At 41.5% G+C, this 21,625-nt stretch overlaps 1 protein-coding gene across 3 annotated transcripts; it reads left to right on the forward strand.

The window, feature by feature from the left end:
• Positions 1 to 9,104: 9,104 nt before the first annotated feature.
• LOC142097037 (uncharacterized) lies at positions 9,105 to 19,739 on the forward strand. 3 transcript variants are annotated; one of them, XM_075178643.1, is made up of 5 exons: positions 9,105 to 9,571; positions 10,295 to 10,474; positions 17,436 to 17,587; positions 18,792 to 18,879; positions 19,423 to 19,739. In XM_075178643.1, coding segments are annotated over exons 1-5 (696 nt in total). In that variant the 5' UTR covers positions 9,105 to 9,569; the 3' UTR covers positions 19,697 to 19,739. The 3 variants fall into 3 exon arrangements, with proteins under 3 accessions (XP_075034744.1, XP_075034742.1, XP_075034743.1); XM_075178641.1 differs by lacking the exon at positions 9,105 to 9,571 and having other exon boundaries at positions 9,895 to 10,474; XM_075178642.1 differs by lacking the exon at positions 9,105 to 9,571 and having other exon boundaries at positions 9,896 to 10,438.
• Positions 19,740 to 21,625: the final 1,886 nt, after the last annotated feature.

Consider the following 21,625-nt stretch of genomic DNA (forward strand, 5'->3'; position numbering starts at 1 on the left):
CCCACAATATTGGCTAGGGATTGAATAACCTTTTGCTTAACCTCATAGTACAGCTCTGAAATTGATGGAGAAGTTAAATCGAGATGGAATTTGATAGCGCGGACACTTGACCTCAGCCAATTGTCTAAAACCTGATGCATTGATGGCGAAAATTCTATGCACATCCAATGCCAACATAGCTGTCATGGCATTAGTGATTTGGTGAGCAACAGGATGCTGACTGTCATACTTTTTTCCTCTTCCAAACGCTTTCTTCACAGACAATTGGGTAAAATGCTTAGTCATCTTGCTCCCCTTCTGTATAAATTCACCCCCCCCAGCAGCAGCAGCAGCAGCAGCAGCTGTAGCGTGCTAGGATGTGTCTTGGAATCATGGATTGCATTAGGGGATTCATTTGGAATTTGATAATTGGATGCTGGATTACATACTAATAACCGGTGAGGATTGCAACTGCCTATCCATTCAGCTGGTAGCCGATGTTGGGCTGCTTGCTACTGTACACAATTTGCGACACAACTTGAATGAACTTACTGCAAATGACGTAACAGGGTAGAGGTACCTAGATGATCAACGTCCCTACCTCTACTTATTTTGGCCTGACAAAGGCTACAGATGCCTTGACAAATGGGTTTGGATAAAAATTTTCCATACAGAAGAGGTGCTTTTTTTTGTCTTATTCCCTGGCATGATAATGTGCTTATCATGGGCATCTGCTGGTATTAACACTAGTGAGTGCCTTACTTCAACACAATCATCATCCTCCTGTTAGGCTGACGGTCTGATCACCAACCCACAGAACTAGATGGCGGAGGTCTTCACCTATAGCAGCCGCCTTTCCCTTAGAGCGTGATGTGCTTACCGGTACTCAAATACCCCCAGGACTTAACTCCAGGTGTAGTGTGGGTTGGTAATACAGGCCGTAGCGGCAGGCCAGGACACTGGATAGAAAGCAGCGGAAAGTCAGATGGTAGCCGAGGTCAAGGGTCTCAGGCAAGCAGGACAAGTCAATAAAAACGCCAAAGGTTGGGATCACAGGAAAGCAGGACAAGTCAATAAACAGGCCAAAGGTCGGGGTCACAGGCAAGGTAGCAGAGTCCTAGGTACAGGCCAAAAGGGTCAGGGTCACGAGCAAACAGGCAAAAGTCCAAGGTCTAGGCAGAGGTCATACACAGGGAATCAAACAGAGTATCCACAGGACAGGCACAATCAAACAGGAGCAGTTCAGCAGGACTGTGTCAGAAGGACCCTTACCAATCAGGTAAAGATTTGGGTAGTCTTTCCTATAAAGCTCTTCTCAAAACTGGAATTGTACTTTAAACTTACCAGCTTCCCTGCAGCACTGAAAGGTAACTGTTTTACAGAGTGTGACAGTACAATTTCAACAAAGTATGCAATAGGAGAGATTAGAATGCAGTGTCTGCTAAATACATTGTCATTATTTAAAAAATATTAAACAATTTAAATAGTTAATCTGAGCAGTATAGTTAACTGGTTCAGCGCACACTGGACTCCATTCAATCTGCCATATGAGCATGGAGTAAGGAGCGGCCTAACCCCTGTGTACACGCTGGAGAGGGTTGAGGTTCAAACACACCAACCTCTCCACATACCGTGTGACAATTGGTAACATGTAATGCACAGGTATGAGATAATATGAGATAATCACGTCTAATGTAAACTAATGAGCAATAAGTCAAATCTGTCCTTAGTTTACAAGATCACATCTGTAAAATAGATGCTTTAAAATATGGCAGGATTTGTGCAGAAAGTTTGGAAAACAATTCAGCTGTTTGAAAAACCTCTAAACTTATTTTAACCATTAAAAAATATCTTTAGTATCACATTCAATACCAATTCACAATAGACAGATATTACTAAACCAATGCCAAGAAAAACAAAAAAAAGAAAGAAAAAGAGGTGCTTTTTTTCCTATCTTATATTATTGACCACCAACCCTTCTTCCTTAATGGAACAGTCTGTGATATCAACAGAGAGCTGCAGCTCTCACCCACAGCCTTCTGTGACACTTGCTCGAATTACTGGTTTGTGTATATCAATTTACCTTTCAGGCAGCAGCTGATATTATTCACAAGCCCCTGGGATTTCAAACGTTTGCACAAATATTTCATACTTGCCTACCTTTGGCAAGTAATATCCGGGAGAGGGGCGTGTCTAGAGGGCGTAAAATATGCCGTTTTGATGCGGCGGCGGGGCCAAAATGACGTGATTCACCACGAATTGCGTCATTTTAGCCCCGCAATTGCGGGATGGGGGAGATTTGCCAGCTCTCCTGGGAGTCCGTAAGACTGACCTGAATTTCAGGAGTCTCCCGGACATTCCAGGAGAGTTGGCAAGTATGAGATAGTTATACAGATTTTCTTGCACAGGTAACTTGTTCAAATGACCAACTTGTATGTGATAGTTTGTCCTCTGGGTGGCAGCTGATTATACTCACAAAACCCTGTGGTTTTAGAGGCTACAACAGATGATATTGCAGTTTTGCTGGTTTATATAGAGATCCAATATTCCAATCTTATAATACAACAGTCACAAACTTCTCCTCTTTGGTACCAGATAATTGATGTTTCTTGCAATCAATCAGGAAAGCATAATTTTCTTCTTGGAAATAAAAATAGGTCCCAAACTCTTACATGTTTCAAGGGTGAGACAGTATAATTCAAATGGGAAAAAGTTTTAAATATATCAACGTCTTACACCTCACATTGCTTTTAAGAGGAGAATACTACTATTTATACATTTATGTCAAATAGATGGATAAACCCAGAACCCATCCACCACAGGGAATACATATTAATTCAGGGAATTTTGATTGTTAGAATATGAATATTTTTTCGGCCATTCAATGTAGTTTTTTATCTGATTTAAATAGAGATAAATATGCAGAACTATTAGCAATATACTATGATTGTTCTATGCTTATCTCCACTAAATTAGTATTTTCTAGAGATGGACGGGTTCGGTTCCCCGAGAACCGAACTCGCCCGAACTTCACCTATCCGAGTACCGAGCCGAGCAGACTCGGTACTCTGGCGCCAATTTGGAATCAAAATCGAGGCAAAACGTCATTGTGACGTTGTCGGATCTCGGAGCTCGGTTCTCGCGATATTTGAAATCCATAAATACCCGCCTCCACAGCAATCCATCGCCATTTGACAGAGGGAGAGAGAAGGGTTAGGTCGCAGCGTTAGAGCAGGGAGAGAGCAATTATTCTTGCAATTTTTCTAGCAATTGTTATAGCAGGAAGAGAGGAGGACAGAGGAGGCATTTTTGCAAACATTACCAATTGTTTGGGGTGTCATATTCCCTCCTCCAGAAACTATTTTCTGGCTGCAGAAAGTATTATCTAGCAGCACTATTTATTTAATATTTTGCACTACAAGTGCTTTGGGGTGTCCCATATTCCCCAGTGTGAAACAATAATTTTTCTGGTGCTGAAAGTATTATCTAGCAGCACTATCTATTTAATATTTTGCACTACAAGTGTTTAAGGTCTCATTAAAATGGATTCACAGCAGTCCACATATGAGCATGATCAGCAAGCATCTGCTTGCACCAGTCCTGATGTTAGTCTTCCCTATACATCATCTGGTAAAGCCTATGTAAAAGTACATAGTCTTTTTAAGTCAGGAGAAAAACACACGAAAAAAAAACATTTAACGTGTTGAAAAGAAAAAGAGCTGTAACTGATGAAAAGTTAACTTCCGAGAAAAAAAAAATGCCAGCATGCCATTCTAGATAGGCAGTGACAAAGAAAGAATGAGGCCTTCGCCTTTCTCTATTAGTGCCAGATCGAAAAATGTTAATAAGTCTTCTTCTTGTACGGTCACTTGTGACCAAGCAACACCAACTAATTTGAATTCCAAAAGTGGAGCACAATTCCTGTTACGTGTGAAAGCCGAGCTGCAAGAAAACAGTAAGGCATTAGAGGAAAATGTATGCTCTGAATCAGAAATGACACCAATCCCTGTGTAGAGTCCATCCACCAGTGGTATGTGTAATCATAACCATTCTGATAGTGTACCCATAAAGAAGGGTCCTTTCAGCACTTCTGCTGATGTGTGCCTGAGCAGCCCGAGTGTAGCCGGTGATACACCAATTGAGGATGCCACTTTGGAATTAGAAGAGGATAAGGGGGAGATTTGTGTAGGCGACGAGGGCGCTAATGAGGATGTTGATGAGGATGAGGTTGTTTGTGTAAGTCCTGCACCAGTGGCAGCAGTTCTGGCACGTGACAAGATGCTTGGGCATAAAACATAAAAATTCACTTCTTATGTGTGAAATTATTTCCTCATCCATGTTACGCCATTTGACGAGAGTTCATGGCAAGGTGTTGGGAAAAGCTGAGAGTTCTTCCAAAAAAATTACAAGCACTCCATCATCAGCTAGGACCCTTCTGTCAAATACATCCCGGCGGCTACAAAATATACCCACAACACCATCCTCATCAATATCCTTAGTAGCGATCGTAGTTAGCCCTGCATCTCAATTAGTAAGGCTGGATGACTCGTGCACTGTAATTGATTGCTCTGAAGAATGTTTAAGCGTTAGTCCCACTGCTGCTGCTGGGGGTGAATCTTCCTCCCATAAAAAGGCCAAGAAAAAGAGCACTACTACATTACAACAATTAACTGTGAAACAATCTTTTGCTAGAGGAAGCAAATATGACAGCAGTCACCCAGTCGCCAAGCGGATCACAGACGCCTTGGCTACTATACTAGTGTTAGATCTGCGTCCAATATCCACAATAAACGCAGCTGGCTTTTCACAGTTAATTGATGATTTGTGTCCTCGTTACAAAATTCCATTGCAACACTATTCCGCAACTATACCAAAAAGTTTGTAAAAATGTAGTGATTGGGCTCAAAAATGCCATTCTGCCCACTGTACACTTAACCACAGATATGTGGACAAGTGGAAGTGTGCAAACCAAAGACTATATGACTGTGACAGCCCACTGGGTTGGTCATTCGCCTTCACCATTAGGAACAGCAGCAGCATGTACACCACTACGTAACATTTGTCACAGGCAGGCCACTCTTTGTATCACTGGCTTCACTAACAGGCATACAGCTGATCATTTTTTACGAAAACTAAGAGATGTGATTGATACATGGCTTACACCACTTGGACTCTCCCCAGGATATGTCATTTCTGATAAGGCCAACAATATAGTGCGAGCATTACAGCTGGGTGAATTCCATCACATTCCGTGTTTTGCTCACACAATAAACTTGGTGGTGCAGAGCTTCCTAAGAAATAACCGTCAGGTGCAGGAGATGCTTTCGGTGGCCCGTAAAATTTCGTGATATTTCAGGCATTCTGCCACAGCATGTAGGAGATTGCAGCAGCTCCAAAAACAGTTGAACTTGCCCTGCCACCAACTTAAGCAAGATGTGTTAACAAGGTGGAATTCCACCCTGTATATGCTTCAGAGAATGGAGGAACAGCGCAAATCCATCCAAGCGTATTGCACAAGCCATGACATTGGGAAAGGAGGGGGAATGTATTTAACTCTTGCACAGTGGGGAATCCTTTCTATGTTGTGCAAGATGCTGTAACCATTTGAAGTTGTGACGTGTGAAGTGAGTGCAGACTCTGCTAGCTTGAGCCAAGTCATTACCTTAATTAGACTATTGGAAAAGCAGTTCGAGAAACTGAAGGAGGAGATGAAAGCAAGCAATTCCAAATAGTATATTGGCCTTGTAGATCAAGTACTTAATCCACTTTGCAATGATCCAAGAGTTATTAAAATCATGAACTCGGATCACTACGTTTTGGCGACTGTGCTTTATCCAAGGCTTAAGACCTACATTGATTCATTGCATCAAAATGAGCGAGATGTGAACCTTTGCAAGGAGCTATTGGTCAGCAAGTTGTCCGCTGAACTGGGCCTTGGCTTGATGACGTCTCCTCCTTCAGTTTCTCAGGCAGCTGCTGCTCGGAAAAAATTTAATTTTCCAAAGCGAAGCAGGGATGACGCAGGGGGCAGACCACAACAGTTTAACATCTGGGCTGGTTTGAAAGATTGTTCAAAAAAATGTGTGACCTTGCCCATAACTACATCCAATCCGAGTATTAACATGCAAAGGATGGTGGAGGATTTTTTTCAAGAGGTAATTGATATGGATAAAACTTGAAAGATATCATCAGTGTCAGACAATGGTTTGCTCTTATCTTTCGTACTTCATGCTTAAATTGGCCTTTGTTAATTCATTGACAGGTGTATATGGTAATGTCATAATAGAAGAATGCATGTCATTACATACCTTACTCTATGGAAACACATACACATATCTGTATATGTATAACTATGGCTCTCTCATTTGGAATCTGACAAGCAAGGGTGGGTATTAAATGATGTTTGTGTTTGAGAGGTGCAGTCTTCAAACAGTGTTTCAAGAGTAAACTCAAGCAGAAGCACAGTGATGGTACAGGGAATGGTGGTGAGCCCAGGGCCTCTCTCCAACTTCCACCTCATGAAAGGATGGCTATGGCTTACTCTACTGATGCTCAACAACACAATGCAGAAATTTAAACCATCTTAAAGGATATACAAAGCTACCAGAAAGACATAAGAGGCAAAATGGAGCAAATGGTTTTGGCAGTGGAGGTGTTGAGCGCAGCCCTCGCCACTATTTTAAAACGCCATATTCCCAATGCTTCCAATCCTGGTCCTGCATGTGACACCAGGCAGGCTGAGCTGCAGGAGGCACAACCTTCAACACCTGGATCTCTTCATTTGAGCCTGTGAACCTGCATTGGCTCTAGAGGAAAAAGGAATTCCCAAACAATGACTGATTAATATAATACAAACTCATCTTAATAAAAAAAAAAAATTAAAACATGATTCTTGTGTCTTGCTCTAAATTGTTCTGTGGGAAGTGGACATTGATTCAAACACTGACAAGCTTAACACAATATTAGTACTTTTGGTCATCAAGGTCCATTAATCCAATAGAAACTTAGACATTTCTTGGCATGTATAATATTAATGAATAAAGAGAACTTATAGCTATAAAGCTGCTGACCGGATACTTCCAGGTCCTGGCAAAATCTGGTGGCTCTACAGGTTCCGGGTGACGTCATCCTCCTGGCCAGCAACCTCGACCTCCTTCCCTAAAGGTACGACACTCCTGATAGTGATGTAATAATACATGGTCCATATAATAATAATAAAGTCGCACACAACATCCTGCACATACATAAGGACTCTTAAAGACAGGTAAAGGCAATGGACTCAAGCGTTAAGAAGCCTGAATGTCCATTCTGTGAACAACCTGGTGGAGGTATCAGCAGTATTCTATGCAAGTTTGTACTTTATGGTGGGTATATGAGCAGTTAAGGGCAGAACAGATAAGCACTGACCCCTAAAACATAAATATATGGCACCAGAAATCTTCAAGGTCCAATGTACAGCAACATACACTATATGGACAAAAGTATTCGGACGCTTCATCATTACACCGACAGGGAATGTAATGGTATTATATTCAAAAACATATAACTTGCTTTGTGCACTGGGGCACAGTCATGTTGGAATAGAAAAGGGCCTGCCCCAAAGTGTTGCCACAAAGTTGGAAGCATAGCATTCTCCAAAATGACTTGGTATGCCCAAGCATTAAGATTGCCCTTCACTGGAGATAAGGAGCCTAGCCCAAACCCTGAAAAACAGCCCCATCCCATTATCCCTCCTCCATCAAACTTAACAGTTGGCATAATGCAGGCAGGCAGGTAACGTTCTCCCGGCATCCTCCAAACCCAGACTCGCCTATCTGACTGCTAAACAGAGAAGCGTGATTCATCACTCCACAGAACATGTTTCCACTGCTCCACAGTCCAGTGTCGGTGTGGTTTACACCACTTCATCCAACACTTCGCATTGGTCTTGGTGATGTGAGGCTTGCATGCAGCTGCTCGGCCATGGAAACCCATTACATTAAGCTCCCGCCGCACAGTTCTTGTGCTTACATTAATGCCAGTGGAAGTTCTGAACTATTCAGCTATGGAATCAGCAAAGCGTTGGTGACTTTTAAGCACCATGCGCCTTAGCAGTCGTTGACCCCACTCTGTGATCTTATGTTGTCTTCCGTTTCGTGGCTGAGTTGCTGTTGTTCCTAAATGCTTTCACTTTCTAATAATATCACTTACACTTGACTGTGGAATATCCAACAGGGATAAAATTTCACAAACCGTCTTATTGCAAAGGTGTCATCCTATCACAGTACCACACTTGAAGTCACTGAGTGCTTCAGAACGACCCATTTTGTATCACAAATGTTTGCAAATGGAGACAACATAGCTAGGTGCTTGATTTTATACACATCTGGCAACGGGTCTGATTGAAACACCTCAATTCAATAATAAACAGTTGTGTCCAAATACTTTTGTCTATATAGTGTATATATTAATGTGATACCCCAAAACCTGAGTACCCTGAGGTGTATCTATATGTTAATATATGCAGGGCCCTATTAACAACATTATGGGCCCCCGGGCAAAGCAGTGCACCGGGGCCCCTATATATATATATATACACGTAAAAAAAGTGATATATATATATATATATATATATATATATATATATATATATATATATATGTGTGTGTGTAAAAAAAAGTTATATATATATACATATATATATATATATATCACTTTTTTTTTACACATACATACTGGTCAGCCATCAGCGTCCCTTGAAATAATTAAAAAAAAAAACCCTTAACTTACCTTATTCTCCGATGCAATCCTCTTCACTCTTCTTCCTGCAGCGCGAAAAAACAACTGTTTTTTTTAGCGCTGCCTCTGACGGGCCACCTGGCTCACAGGGCCCCCGGGTACCTGCCCATTGTGCCCAATGGAAGAGACAGCCCTGAATATATGTGTGTACTCATGGCTATGTTCATGTACCTTCCTCTTTAGATGTGGTTACATGTTTTACTTGTTATAAGTGTTTATAAAGATTAAAAAAAAAAAAAAAAGATTTCTTGATGGAGAAGTGACAGTTGGGAGTGGTTGGTGGATGCTAGGGGTGACAGGGAGAGAGGAGTGTGATACCCAGGACCGCTGAGAGAGATCCCTGTGTCTGGATAGACTGAGAGAGAAAAAATAGGGACAGATATATAAGCAGATTAAAAGTGAAGAAAGTATAAGAGGAGAAGTGAGTAAAAAGGAAAGTGCTAAAAATAAATAAGCAGTATAGAGATCTGTGAATACACAACAGAGACTGAGCTATGTACTGAGGACAGTGTGAGAGGAGAGAGACAAGTTGTAGTTGTACAATAACAGTTATACAGACACAGATCAGTATAACTCCACCATTACATCACTGACACTGACAACATCAGCAGTTACTTAGACATGTTACTGATCCCTATATACCTGAACTGCTTACTATAAAGAATCAGTTTTTCAGACAAAATACAGAAATAGTGTTTTTCCAAAATCTTCTTAATAAAGTGACTATTTATAAAGTACAACGGGATAAAAAAAAGAAATGTATGGGCCCCAACCACGTGCACCACTTCTACAAATAGTTATTGAAATATTTGATGTAGGTCTTAAAGCTGTATTGAGAAATTAAGTTATGTATTAATGTTTGGCAATTATATATATATATATATATATATATATGTGTGTGTGTGTGTGTGTGTGTGTGTGTGTGTGATTAATAATTTATTCTGGCAGAAACATCTATAGACATAGAATTCCAGTAAGATATCAGTGTTATTGGTATGGCGATTTTAAAGGTTTCTCAATTGTAAATAGTTTTAAAGTGATAAGATATTGTTTAAAGATAATTGTGTACTTCTAAAATAAATATCAGAAAAATTCTTAATAATAAAAATTAATTAGTTCAGAATTCACTTGTGTCATTTTAAATCTATGTGGATAAATCTCCTTACCTCTCTGGTGCATAGATAATCTGAAGTGTTGAAACCAGAAAGAGAACTATCTAATACTGGTAATGTGCAATCTTAATGTATTACTCTAAATGACACCACACGGGGTATTACATTAATAACAACCAGTACACACTACTCTGACAGATTGAAATGAAAACATTAGTGCACACAGCAACTGGAGAGCTAAATGTTGCCTCTTATACATAGCATCATATTTGCCTTGGTTTATATACTGTGGTTTAAACCCTTATCCCATGCATGCACAGCCTAGCACTTATACCATCCCAGTATAAATCATTGTGTGCATGTGCTGACTGTGTAATAAAGGGATGTTGTCATAATTACCTGAGCGGCATATCTCCAACTAACAGGACAATACCTGGCAGTACCACAGAGGTGTTTAACATGGGAGGCGGCGTTTGGTCTAAAAAAAAGACTTATCAGATTCTGGATGAGACTCTCGATATTGATGAGGATCATTCTGATCAGGATTCTGCACAGCTCGATATTGGGAGGTATGGAGATGTGATGATTCTAAACCAACTGTTGCTGTTGAGTAATTTTTCTCTCCTAATTTTGGCAGTACATAACATTTAAGTGTGAACGTTGCTGCTTTACCTTCCCTGTTTCGTTTTCTGCTAAACTTTCTTTTTATTTTCTAAATAGCACTACAGTAATAGCTGTCAAAATCAAATTGGTTCCTTTATCCTGTTGCCTTTTTTCCTTTCCAGGTAAAATATTTTTCCGTGGAGGTGGCTGGCACCAACTGTGCCCCTATAACAGGTTTCAAACAAAGATTTAACCCTGATCTATTCCCATGGTAAAGGCTGAAGACATTGAGTCATCCTTGGGAGGGTGTTTAAGGATAAGCGAGTAGGAGAGACAAGAACAAATAGCGCTCGTTCATGGCCCTGTTCTGCTATACAGTTCTGATTTTAATGAAAATTAAATGAAGGACCAAGATTACTTTGACCTATTTAAAAATCCAAGTGGAGCTGAGTTTCAAAAACATTAGAGATGGTCACTGACCCCCGTGTTTTGGTTTTGGGAAAACCGCCCTGCATGTTTTGGTTTTGTTTGGTTTTGTTGTGCAATTTGTTAAAAATTATAGATGCTCACTGACCCCGTGTTTTGGTTTTGGTTTTGGATCTGGATTACCTGTGTGTTGGTTTTGCCAAAACCGTCCTTGCGTGTTTTGGTTTTGGTTTTGTTTGGATTTGTTTTGCAATTTGTTAAAAAAGACATTTTTTTTGGTTTAAAATAACCTAATTTAGTGTTCCACCTGTTTCTTGGATAAGTGAGTTAATTCTACAGCTAATAAATGGCAACGAGCACTACCGCCCCCCTTCACCCCGGGATGTGTGCTTTTATCAGACACACACCAATCCAGGGTGCCAGACAATGCACTAAAAAGATTGATCGAAATTCCTAGCAAAAAAGGCAGTTTGGTGTCTATCTGTATATTACACCCTACACTTATAGGTAAATAAAAAAAAAAAGCAGCCTGCAAACACTGTACGATCAACAGAAATGCCCAAAGCATCTTTTCTGTTTGGCTGTAGTGTACACCCAAACCTTCTTAGTGCAAATTATAAAAAAAATACAGTTTAAGCCCTGGTAGGCCATCCTTAATTCTAACACTTGCCTGCAAATTCTGTCTTCCTCTCCATCTTTGCCTATTGACAATGTAGCCATCGTCTTTGGGTGTATATTGTACCCTACACTTATAGTTAAATAGAAAAAAAGCCAGCCTGCATAGACTGTACAATAAAATAGAAATGGACAAAGGCAGTTTGGTGTCTGTCTGTGTATGACACCCTACACTTATAGTGAAATTGACAAAGCAGCAGCCTTTAAAGACTGTACATTAAATAGAAATGCCCCAAGTCCCTTTTCTCTTTGGGGGTAGATTACACCCTACACTTATAGTGAAAGTTTTAAAAAGATGTTGTCGTCATCATCTTCAGCATCATCCTCACCCTCATCAGTGTGTACATCATCATCACAGACTATTAATTCATCTCCGCTTGAATCTGCCATTAGAGAACTGTCAGTATTTGGATGTCTTTGATGGTAAAGGCCTTCCTCATGGAAGATGTAGTTCATTTTGATGAACATCATCTTTTCCACATTTTTCGGAAGTAACCTACGTCGATTCCTGACAAGGTTCCCGGCTGTGCTGAATACTCTTTTAGAGTACACTGGAGGGTGGGCAGCTTACATATTGCAAAGCAAGTTTGTACATTGGTTTCCAAATGGCTTGTTTTTCTTCCCAAACCAGCCCAGATGTCAAACTGTTGTGGTCTGCCCCCTGCGTCATCCCTGTTTCACTTTGGAAAGTGCAATTATTTCCGAGCAGCAGCTGCCTGAGAAACTGAAGGAGGAGACGTCATCAAGCCAAGGCCCAGTTCAGCGGACAACTTGCTGACCAATAGCTCCTTGCAAAGGTTCACATCTCGCTCATTTTGAAGCAAAGAATCAATGTTTTAAACCTTGGATCAAGCACAGTCGCCAAAACGTAGTGATCCGAGTTCAAGATTTTAATTTCACTTGGATCATTGCGAAGCGAATTAAGTACTTGATCTACAAGGCCAACATACTTTGCAGAATTGCTTTCTTTCATCTCCTCCTTCAGTTTCTCAAGCTGCTTTTCCAATAGTCGAATTAAGGGAATGACTTGGCTCAGACTAGCAGAGTCTGAACTCACTTCACACGTCACAACTTGCGCTGTTCCTCCATCCTTTGAAGCATGTACGGGGTGGAATTCCACCTTGTTGACACCTCTTGCTTAAGTTGGTGGCAGGGCAAGTTAAATTGTTCTTGGAGCTGCTGCAATCTCCTACATGCTGTGGCAGAATGCTGGAAATGTTCCGAAATTTTACGGGCCACCGAAAGCATCTCCTGCACCTCACAGTGATTTCTTAGGAAGCTCTGCAGCACCAAGTTTATTGTGTGAGCAAAACACGGAATGTGATGGATTTCACCCACCTGTAATGCTCGCACAATATTGTTGGCTTTATCAAAAATGACATATCCTGGCGAGAGTTCAAGTGGTATAAGCCATGTATCAATGACATCTCTTAGTTTTCGTAAAAAATTATCAGCTGTATGCCTGTTAGTGAAGCCGGTGATACAAAGAGTGGCCTGCCTGTGACAAATGTTACATAGTGGTGTTCATGCTGCTGCTGTTCCTGCTGGTGAAGGCGAATGACCAACCCAGTGGGCTGTCAAAGTCACATAGTCTTTGGTTTGCCCACTTCCACTTCTCCACATATTTGTGGTTAAGTGTACAGTGGTCAGAATGGCATTTTTGAGCCCAATTACTACATTTTTACAAAATTTTTGGTGTATAGTTGCGGAATAGCTTTACGGGAAAAATAGTGTTGCGATGGAATTTTGTAACGTGGACACAAAACATCACTTAACTGAAAAACCAGCTGCGTTTATATTGGATATTGGACGCAGATCTAACACTAACATAGTAGCCATGGCGTCTGTGATTCGCTTGGCGACTGGGTGACTGCTGTCATGTTTTCTTCCCCTAGCAAATGTTTGTTTCACAATTAATTGTTGAAATGTAGTAGTGCTCTTTTTCTTGGCCTTCTTATGAGAGGAAGATTCACCCGCAACAGCAGCAGCAGTGGGACTAACGCTTAAACATTCTTCAGAGGAATCAATTATAGCGCAAGAGTCAGCCAGCCTTACTAAATGGGATGCAGGGCTAACTCCGATCGCTACTGAGGATAATGATGAGGACGGTGTTGTGGGTGTAGATTGCAGGCGTCGGGATGAAGGTGACACAAGGTTCCTAGCTGATGATGGAGTGCTATTTTTTTGCCATAACTTTCAGCTATTCCCAAAACCTTGCCATGAACTCTCGTCAAATGGCGTAACATGGATGATGTTCCAAGATGGTTAAGGCCCCTCCCTCGACTGACTGTGGCTTGACATACACTACAAATGGCTATTCAACTGTTGTCAGGATTTGGGTAGAAATAATTCCACACATAAGTGGCTTTTTTGGTTTTATGCCAAGGCATGACAATGGCCTTTTTCTTGTCACATGCCAGAACTGCTGCCACTGGTGCAGTACTTACACAAACAACCTCATCCTTATTAGCGCCCTCGTCGCCTACACAAATCTCCACCTCATCCACTTGTAATTCAAAAGTGGCATCCTCAATCACCGGCTACACGCGGGCTGCTCAGGCACACAGCAGCAGAAATGCTGAAAGAGCCCTTCTTTATGGGTACACTATCAGAATTGTCACGATTACACATACCACTCGTGGATGGACTCTCCTCACGGATTGGTGTCATTTCTGATTCAGAGCATACATTTTCCTTTAATGCCTTACTGTTTTCTTGCAGCTCGGCTTTCACACGTAATAGTAGTTGTGCACCACTTTTGGACTCCAAATTACTTGGTCTTGCTTGGTCACGACTGACCTTACAAGAAGAAGGCTCAGTAACATTTTAAGATCTCGCACTAATATAGAAAGGCGAAGGCCTCATTCTTTCTTTGCCACTGCGTGTGTAGAATGGCATGTTGGCAATTTTTTTTTTCTCTGCAGTTAACTTTTTATCGGTTTTTCTCTTCAACACGGTAACATTTCTTGGGGGGTGTGTTTTTTTCCCTGATTTAAAAAGACTTTGTACTTTTACATAGGCTTTACCAGATGATGTACAGGGAAGACTACCATCAGGACTGGTGCCAGCAGCTGCCTGCTGATCCTGCTCATATGTGGACTGCTGTGAATCCATTTTAATGAGACCCAAAGCACTTGTAGTGCAAATTCAGAAAGATATACTGCTGGTGTATAGTAATTTCAACACCAGAAAATGGATTTTATAGAACTGGGGAATATCTGAGACCCCAAACACTTGTAATGCAAATTCAGAAATATATACTGCTGGTATATTACTATTTATGCAGGCAGAAAATAGTTTCTTGAGGAGGGAATATGACACCCCAAACAGTTGGTAATGTTTGCAAAAATGCCTCCTCTATCCTCCGCTCTTCCTGCTGTAATAAGTGCTCTCTCCCTGCTCTAATGCTGCAACCTAACCCTTCTCTCTCCCTCTGTCAAATAGAGTTGGATTGCTGTGGAGGCATATTGATGGATATTTATGCATTTGAAACATTGCGAGAACCGAGCTCCGACGACGTCACAATGACGTTTTGCCTCGATTTGAAATCCGAATAGGCTCGGTACTCAGATACCTAAGGTTCAGCCCATCTCTAGAAAACATGCAAATGTAAACATTAATGGAGGGCGAGAGAAGACGGATTTTAAATTTTTGTTTTTGCCTACTGCTTATTAGCCTGGCGTGGAAGGTGAGGGGGAGCAACAAGCTTATTAGCCTAGGGCAGCTGAACCATTAATTCGGACCTGTTTATTGCACTTTGAGATAATAAAATCATTCACAAATATCTCTGTATTGTCCTGTAAAATGGATTTGCTTGTGGACCTTATACACTGAAGGACCTGGACACAAGCATTGTGCCTTTGCTTTATATTATTTCTGCTTGTCTGTAGGTGTTTTTCATTTTTCCCCTGATTCATATTAATTGAAACATTACTTTCTGCACTTCAAAACAAAAAAAAACTGATGGAAAAAAGCCCTTTTTTGACCAGACCCTTAATGAGGACATTTCTAAAAATAACAAATACTCTGGGGGAGAGCATGCAATGCTTCACCCAGCTCTGCACAAATGCAGAGTATTATTTGCGTACACTGGCTCATGTCAGCTCCCAGATTGCGAGCAAAAATTTGTGAATTATTGGCCTCAGAAGTGGCAGCTGAGACATTGTCCATCATGGTGGAGTCTTTCCACTGGAACCCCCTTCCTCTGCTATGTATGGATCCCTGATCAATCCTGAGGAGATTGGGTCTATACCAGAGCATGCTTTTCATATGGTTGATTCACAGCGCAGAGGAAGGGACTGGGAAAGGACCCCTAGTTATCAGGTAAAGATTTGGGTAGTCTTTCCTATAAAGCTCTTCTCAAAAATGGAATTGTCTATTAAACTTACCAGATTCCCAGCAGCACTGAAAGGCAGGGCCTGATCAACCACTAGGCTGACCAGGCTGGGGGGCGCTGCACTATGGGTATTTTTTTTTTTTTTTTTTTTTTTAAATATTTATTTTTTTTTCTTCATTCATTTTTTTTTTTGGGGTGGGGGAGGGGGGGTCGCCGCTGGGGATCGCCGCGGGGGGGGGGGGATCGCCGCGGGGGGTGGAGGGCTCGACGATCAAAAGCATAGGTGGTCAGTGGTTAGCAACACACAGCCAATCGCCAGGCTGCCTGTTGCTGTGCAGCAGACAGGAAGCAGGACGTCTTCACTTCCTATCTGCTGATCTGAGGAGAGGAGCGACGCTGGCACAACTACAGGTAAGTGAAGGGGGGAACTGCCCTGCATATCTATAGGGAGGGGGGGAACTACCCTGCATATCTATAGGGAGGGGGGGCCTACCCTGCATATCTATAGGGAGGGAGAGGGGGGACTGTCATGCATATGTATAGGGAGGGAGAGGGGGACTGTCATACAAATCTATAGGGTGGGAGGAGGGGGGCTGCCATGAAAATCTATAGGGAGGTAGAGAGGTTGATATGTATGAAGGAGGGCAGAGGAGGGGGGCTGATATATGTGACTGGGGGAGTTTTGATGTGACGGGGGGGGGATAGCTAGCTAGCAGAGTGGAGGTAAGGAGAATAGCTGCAAGGGGGATGGATGCAGGTTGGGAGGTAAAGAAAATGGCTGCAGCAGGGGTTAAGGAAAATGGCTGTCCGGGGGGTGTTGTGGTTAAGGAAAATGGCTGCAGGGGGTATTTAAAAAATAGAGCAGCTTTGGGGGGCAGAATCTCATGATTGTGTGGTGGTCACATGGGTGGTCTCAGCAATCACTAGAATACTAAATATTAGTGAGATGGGGCTGGTAGAGGTTTGTATTTGATTGACAACAAATATTCAGATATTGCTTATATATGCCTGTCCAATGGGGTACTTTTAGCTGGCCATAATGGAGTGTTTTGTTTTAACTAAAGGGCCTAATCATTCAGGGTTTGCATTATAATACATTTTTGCATTTTCAAAATTTTTCAAAAAAGGACGCCAACTTTCCAGAAGCCAGCGAGAGGATAACAAAGTTGCAAGAGAGAAGAGCAAGGACAGGTAAGAGAAAATGGCACAATCTGTCTAAATTTGAATGCTGGAGAATACACCTGAACATTCATATTCAGGAGTGTTCCTATACACCTATATATTCGGAGGGGGGGGGGGGGGGGGGGGGCGCTGTGGCCGTATTAGCCTAGGGCGGCCAGAACCCTTAATCAGGCCCTGCTGAAAGGTAACTGTGTTTCAGAGTGTGACGGTACAATTTCAACAAAGTATGCAAGTAGGAGCGATTAGATTCTAGTTTCTTGTAAACACATTATTTAAAAAACAATAAGCAATTTAAATCATTGGCCTGATCAGTGTAGTTAATATGTTGTTTTTTTTCCCTACAGATTAAGCGCACACAGGACTCCAGTCCATTTACTGTACGAGTACGCAGCGCGGAGAGGCCTTTCCCCTGTGTACATGTTGGAGATGGTTGAGGGACCATCGCATCAACCGCTCTTTAAATACAGTGTGACGATTGCTAATCTCACTTGCACAGGTATGAGATAATCACATCTAATGTAAACTAATGTGCAATAAACCAAATATGTCCTTAGCTTACAAGATAACAACTGCAAAAAAGATGGTTTAAGAAATTGCAGGATTTGTCCATAAATTTTGGAAAACAATGCAGCTGTTTGATAAATCAATTTATATAGCGTGATATGGGTAACACTCCCTTACTTTACTTGTGATCATTTTATAATTAAATGGGGAGCACTATATGAGCCCATGATTTGTTTTTATTGGTTCTAACCCTTTGTATAGCTTCTGTCGCCAGTGACCTGGCTCTCTCTATCAGCTGCAATTTCCTAGGGTGAGAGTGGAATTTTTAATTGAAATGGGTAAAAAAAAATTACTATATTTTTTCAAGCGTCATACATCTCACATTGATTTCAAGAGGAGAATACCATTTATACTTTTTCTGGCACATAGATGGATAAACCCAGAACTCATCCACCACAGGGAATACATATTAATTGAGGGAATTTTGATTGTTAGATTATGAATATTTTTTCGGCAATCCATTGTATACTCTGGTGGTTCTATGTTTACGTCCACTAAAGTTGTGTTTTCACATGAATATACCTAAAACTATATTATTATTGGTTTGTAAGGCACCACTTTGCTCCACAGTGCTGAACAGTTGTGAAATAAGGACATGGATAAAACAGAGACATATAACATGGACAAACTAAACGCAGACATGAAAATAAATTATGTTTGCTAATCTGATAGGGAATAAATAAGAACTATGAAGTCTAAATAATTTAAATTGATGAAACCTGGAACAGACTGTGGTTTGTTGTAGTGACAGCAAGTCACCCAGCCATTGCCCATCACCCAATGCACCAATTATTCTCTCCCAGTTATCTTTGGTGCTTGTAAATCATTTGTGTCTACCGCAATTCCCAGATATGTAAATATCAGTTTATGGGATCCCACAAATTGAGGATTTACAATTACTGGCACTGTAAATTCATGCAGAATATGGATAGCATGTATTAGTAGCAGATACTAGGAGACTGACAGACGCCTCCATCCAGCAGAAAGGACTCTGAGACCCAACCATTTGCCCCCACCTTTACCATTGGTGCAGCATATAGTAAAAGTCCCAACTAATAAAACTTTCCCTCCAACCAAATCTATGTATGTATGTGAATAATTTAATTCCTATAACCTGTACCGTTTCATCTTTCTAGGTGAAGGGCCAAAGAAAACAACTGCAAAACATCGAGCTGCAGAGGCTCTTTTAAATACCATATCGTCGGAAAACAGTCATGGAAAAGTGTAGGTTTTTCTTTTTTCTAATCATATGTGCAGAAATACCCGTTCTGTATCTATTCATTATATATGCAGAGGAATACATTACAATTAAGGCAATATGTGATGGTCCTGATGAATGCAAAATGAACGCAAGTTACATTAATAAAATAGTATGCAGCTATGGCATATCTCCACCTGTATTCAGAGCTGACTGTATATTAGGATGTGTTTACCTCTGCATACAGGTGGAGAATCTCCACAGTTATGTTCTGTGTAAACAGAGCGCACTTCAACGTATGGAGAGACAGACATACAGGTGGAAGCCAGAATTGGGAGCAAATGATCCAGTTTACAACCAGTCTATTTGGTGTTGCATACTTATATTGTTCTTTCTTAGTTCATTGACAAGCATGTACGGTAAAGTCATGTTAGAAGGATATATACTATTACATATCTTACACTATGCAAACACATGCACATAGCTGTATATGTATAACTATGTATCTCTCTCACTCTCAGTCAGGCAAGTAAGGAGTGGATGTTAAGTTATGTTTTTGTGTTTGACAGGTTGCAAGACTCCAAGAGGGAGCTGCACAGCCTTACAAAGGGGACCAGTGGTGAGCCCAGCACCTCTTCAGACATTACACCTACTGAAAGAGCAGGCATGGCTGATCATGAAGAACGACGCCACCTAGAAATTCTAGATATCTTGCAAGATATGAAATGCCACCAGCAATGCCTGGAAGATAAAGTGGATAGATTAGTTGTGGTGGCAATGGAGTTGATAAACACAGCCCTCACCGCATTGGTTGTAGAGAATACAGGAATTTCCAATCAATGACTGATTAATATAATACAAACTCATCTTAATAAAAAGAAAAAAATTAAAACATGATACTTGTTTTTTGCTCTTAAGCGTACTGTGAGAAGCTGACTTTGATTCAAACAATGACGTATAATATAATATTAGTACTTTTAGTCATAGAGGTCCATTAATCCTATAAAAACTTGTCATGTTAATATTAATGAATAAAGAGCGGTTACAGCTAAAATACTGCCGGACCACATTCTCCCGGAACCTGGCTTAATCTGGCGACACTGAGGGTTCTGGGGCAACATAATCATAAGTAGTTTATACTACTAAAAGTATTGAAAAAATTAAAATACTTACTATGGTAAATGATTCCAAGGGCTAGATTACTAAGCTGCGGGTTTGAAAAAGTGGGGATGTTGCCTATAGCAACCAATCAGATTCTAGCTTTCATTTATTTAGTACCTTCTACAAAATGACAGCTAAAATCTGATTGGTTGCTATAGGCAACATCCCCACTTTTTCAAACCCGCAGCATAGTAAATCTAGCCCCAAGTCTTTAATAATTGTCCCGATCATTGTACAATATTCTAAAATTGTGAAAAAATTCAAAGGAAAAACCCCTCGCCATAATTATTAAGAAGAAGTGAGCATACACAGTGTCATATACCTAGCACAACATGGTTTATTGAAATGAGCAATAATAAACAATGGCGGACATTTGCATTGCTAGCAAGCTACACGCATGTGTGATTGATATACACAACATAAGTAGTCTTTGCATACCTTAGTGAACAATCTCCTTGTCAAAGTGTCACAAAGAATCGTTTGTACTATCATCTCATATAGTTGCAATTGACGAATGTAGAAGGTCAAACTTTTATTACATAATCATAAGTAGTTTAAACACTACAGATTCTGCCACAGTGCAGCACCGCCAGCACCTGGCTCCCGACAGTGTAGTGACATCACAGTGCTGTCAGCTGAGCGGAGCCATGGGGGACCAGGAAGCCAAAGAAGAAAGAAGAAGCAAAGAGGCGGTCAAGAAGAGAAAGGAAGAAGAGAAGGTAATATTTCTTCAGAGAAAAAAAATAGGGGAGAGTGGGGGCTACAGAAAACGGGTAAGGGGAGTGGGAGTTGCAGAAAATGGGGAAGAAGAAAGGATGCTACAGAAAACGGGGAAGGGCAGTGGGAGCTACAGAAAACGGGGAAGGGGAGAGGAGGCTACAGAAAATGGGGCAGGGGAGTGGAGGCTACAGAAAACGGGGAAGGGGAGTGGGGGCTACAGAAAATGGGGAAGGGGAGAGGAGGCTACAGAAAACGGGGAAGGGGAGTGGGGGCTACAGAAACCAGGCAAGGGGAGTGGAGGCTACAAAAAATGGGGAATAGGAAAGGAGGCTACAGAAAACTGGGAAGGGGAGTGGGGGCTACAGAAAACAGGGAAGCGGAGTGGGGGCTACAGAAAATGGGGAAGAGGAGTGGAGGCTGCAGAAAATGGGGAAGGGGAGTGGGGGCTACAGAAAACAGGGAAGGGGAGTGGGGGCTACAGAAAACAGGGAAGGGGAGTGGAGGCTACAGAAAACGGCAAAGGGGAGTGGGGGCTACAGAAAACGGGGAAGGGGAGTGGAGACTACAGAAAACAGGGAAGGGGAGTGGAGGCTACAGAAACGGGGAAGGGGAGGGGGGGCTACAGAAAAAGTGGAAGTGGCGAAGAGGTTACAGAAAACGATGGGGGGAGAGTGGAGACTAATGGAAAAAAGGGGGGAGACATGGGTACAGAAAATGTAGGGAGCTAATTTTAGGCGGGCGGCTCGATCGCCAATGACGCAACACCTGCCCGCTACTTCCCTACCCCTCAGGAATATATAAATGCAGTGCTGCCATCCTAGCTTGCAATCTAACATACCCACAGGACAATTTACACAAATCCAAAGAAACTGCCAAGGCATAAACAACTAT

The sequence above is a fragment of the Mixophyes fleayi genome, chromosome 7 (assembly GCF_038048845.1).
Source record: "Mixophyes fleayi isolate aMixFle1 chromosome 7, aMixFle1.hap1, whole genome shotgun sequence".
NCBI lineage: Eukaryota > Metazoa > Chordata > Amphibia > Anura > Limnodynastidae > Mixophyes > Mixophyes fleayi.

Excerpts from the sequence above, each read along its gene's own strand:
- LOC142097037 (XM_075178641.1), top strand. The coding sequence starts at position 10,182 with ATGCACAGCCTAGCACTTATACCATCCCAGTATAAATCATTGTGTGCA. Across the intron at positions 10,475-17,435 it reads ATTCTAAACCAACTGTTGCT|ATTAAGCGCACACAGGACTC; the intron begins GTTGAGTAATTT and ends TTTTCCCTACAG. Across the intron at positions 18,880-19,422 it reads GAAAACAGTCATGGAAAAGT|GTTGCAAGACTCCAAGAGGG; the intron begins GTAGGTTTTTCT and ends TGTGTTTGACAG.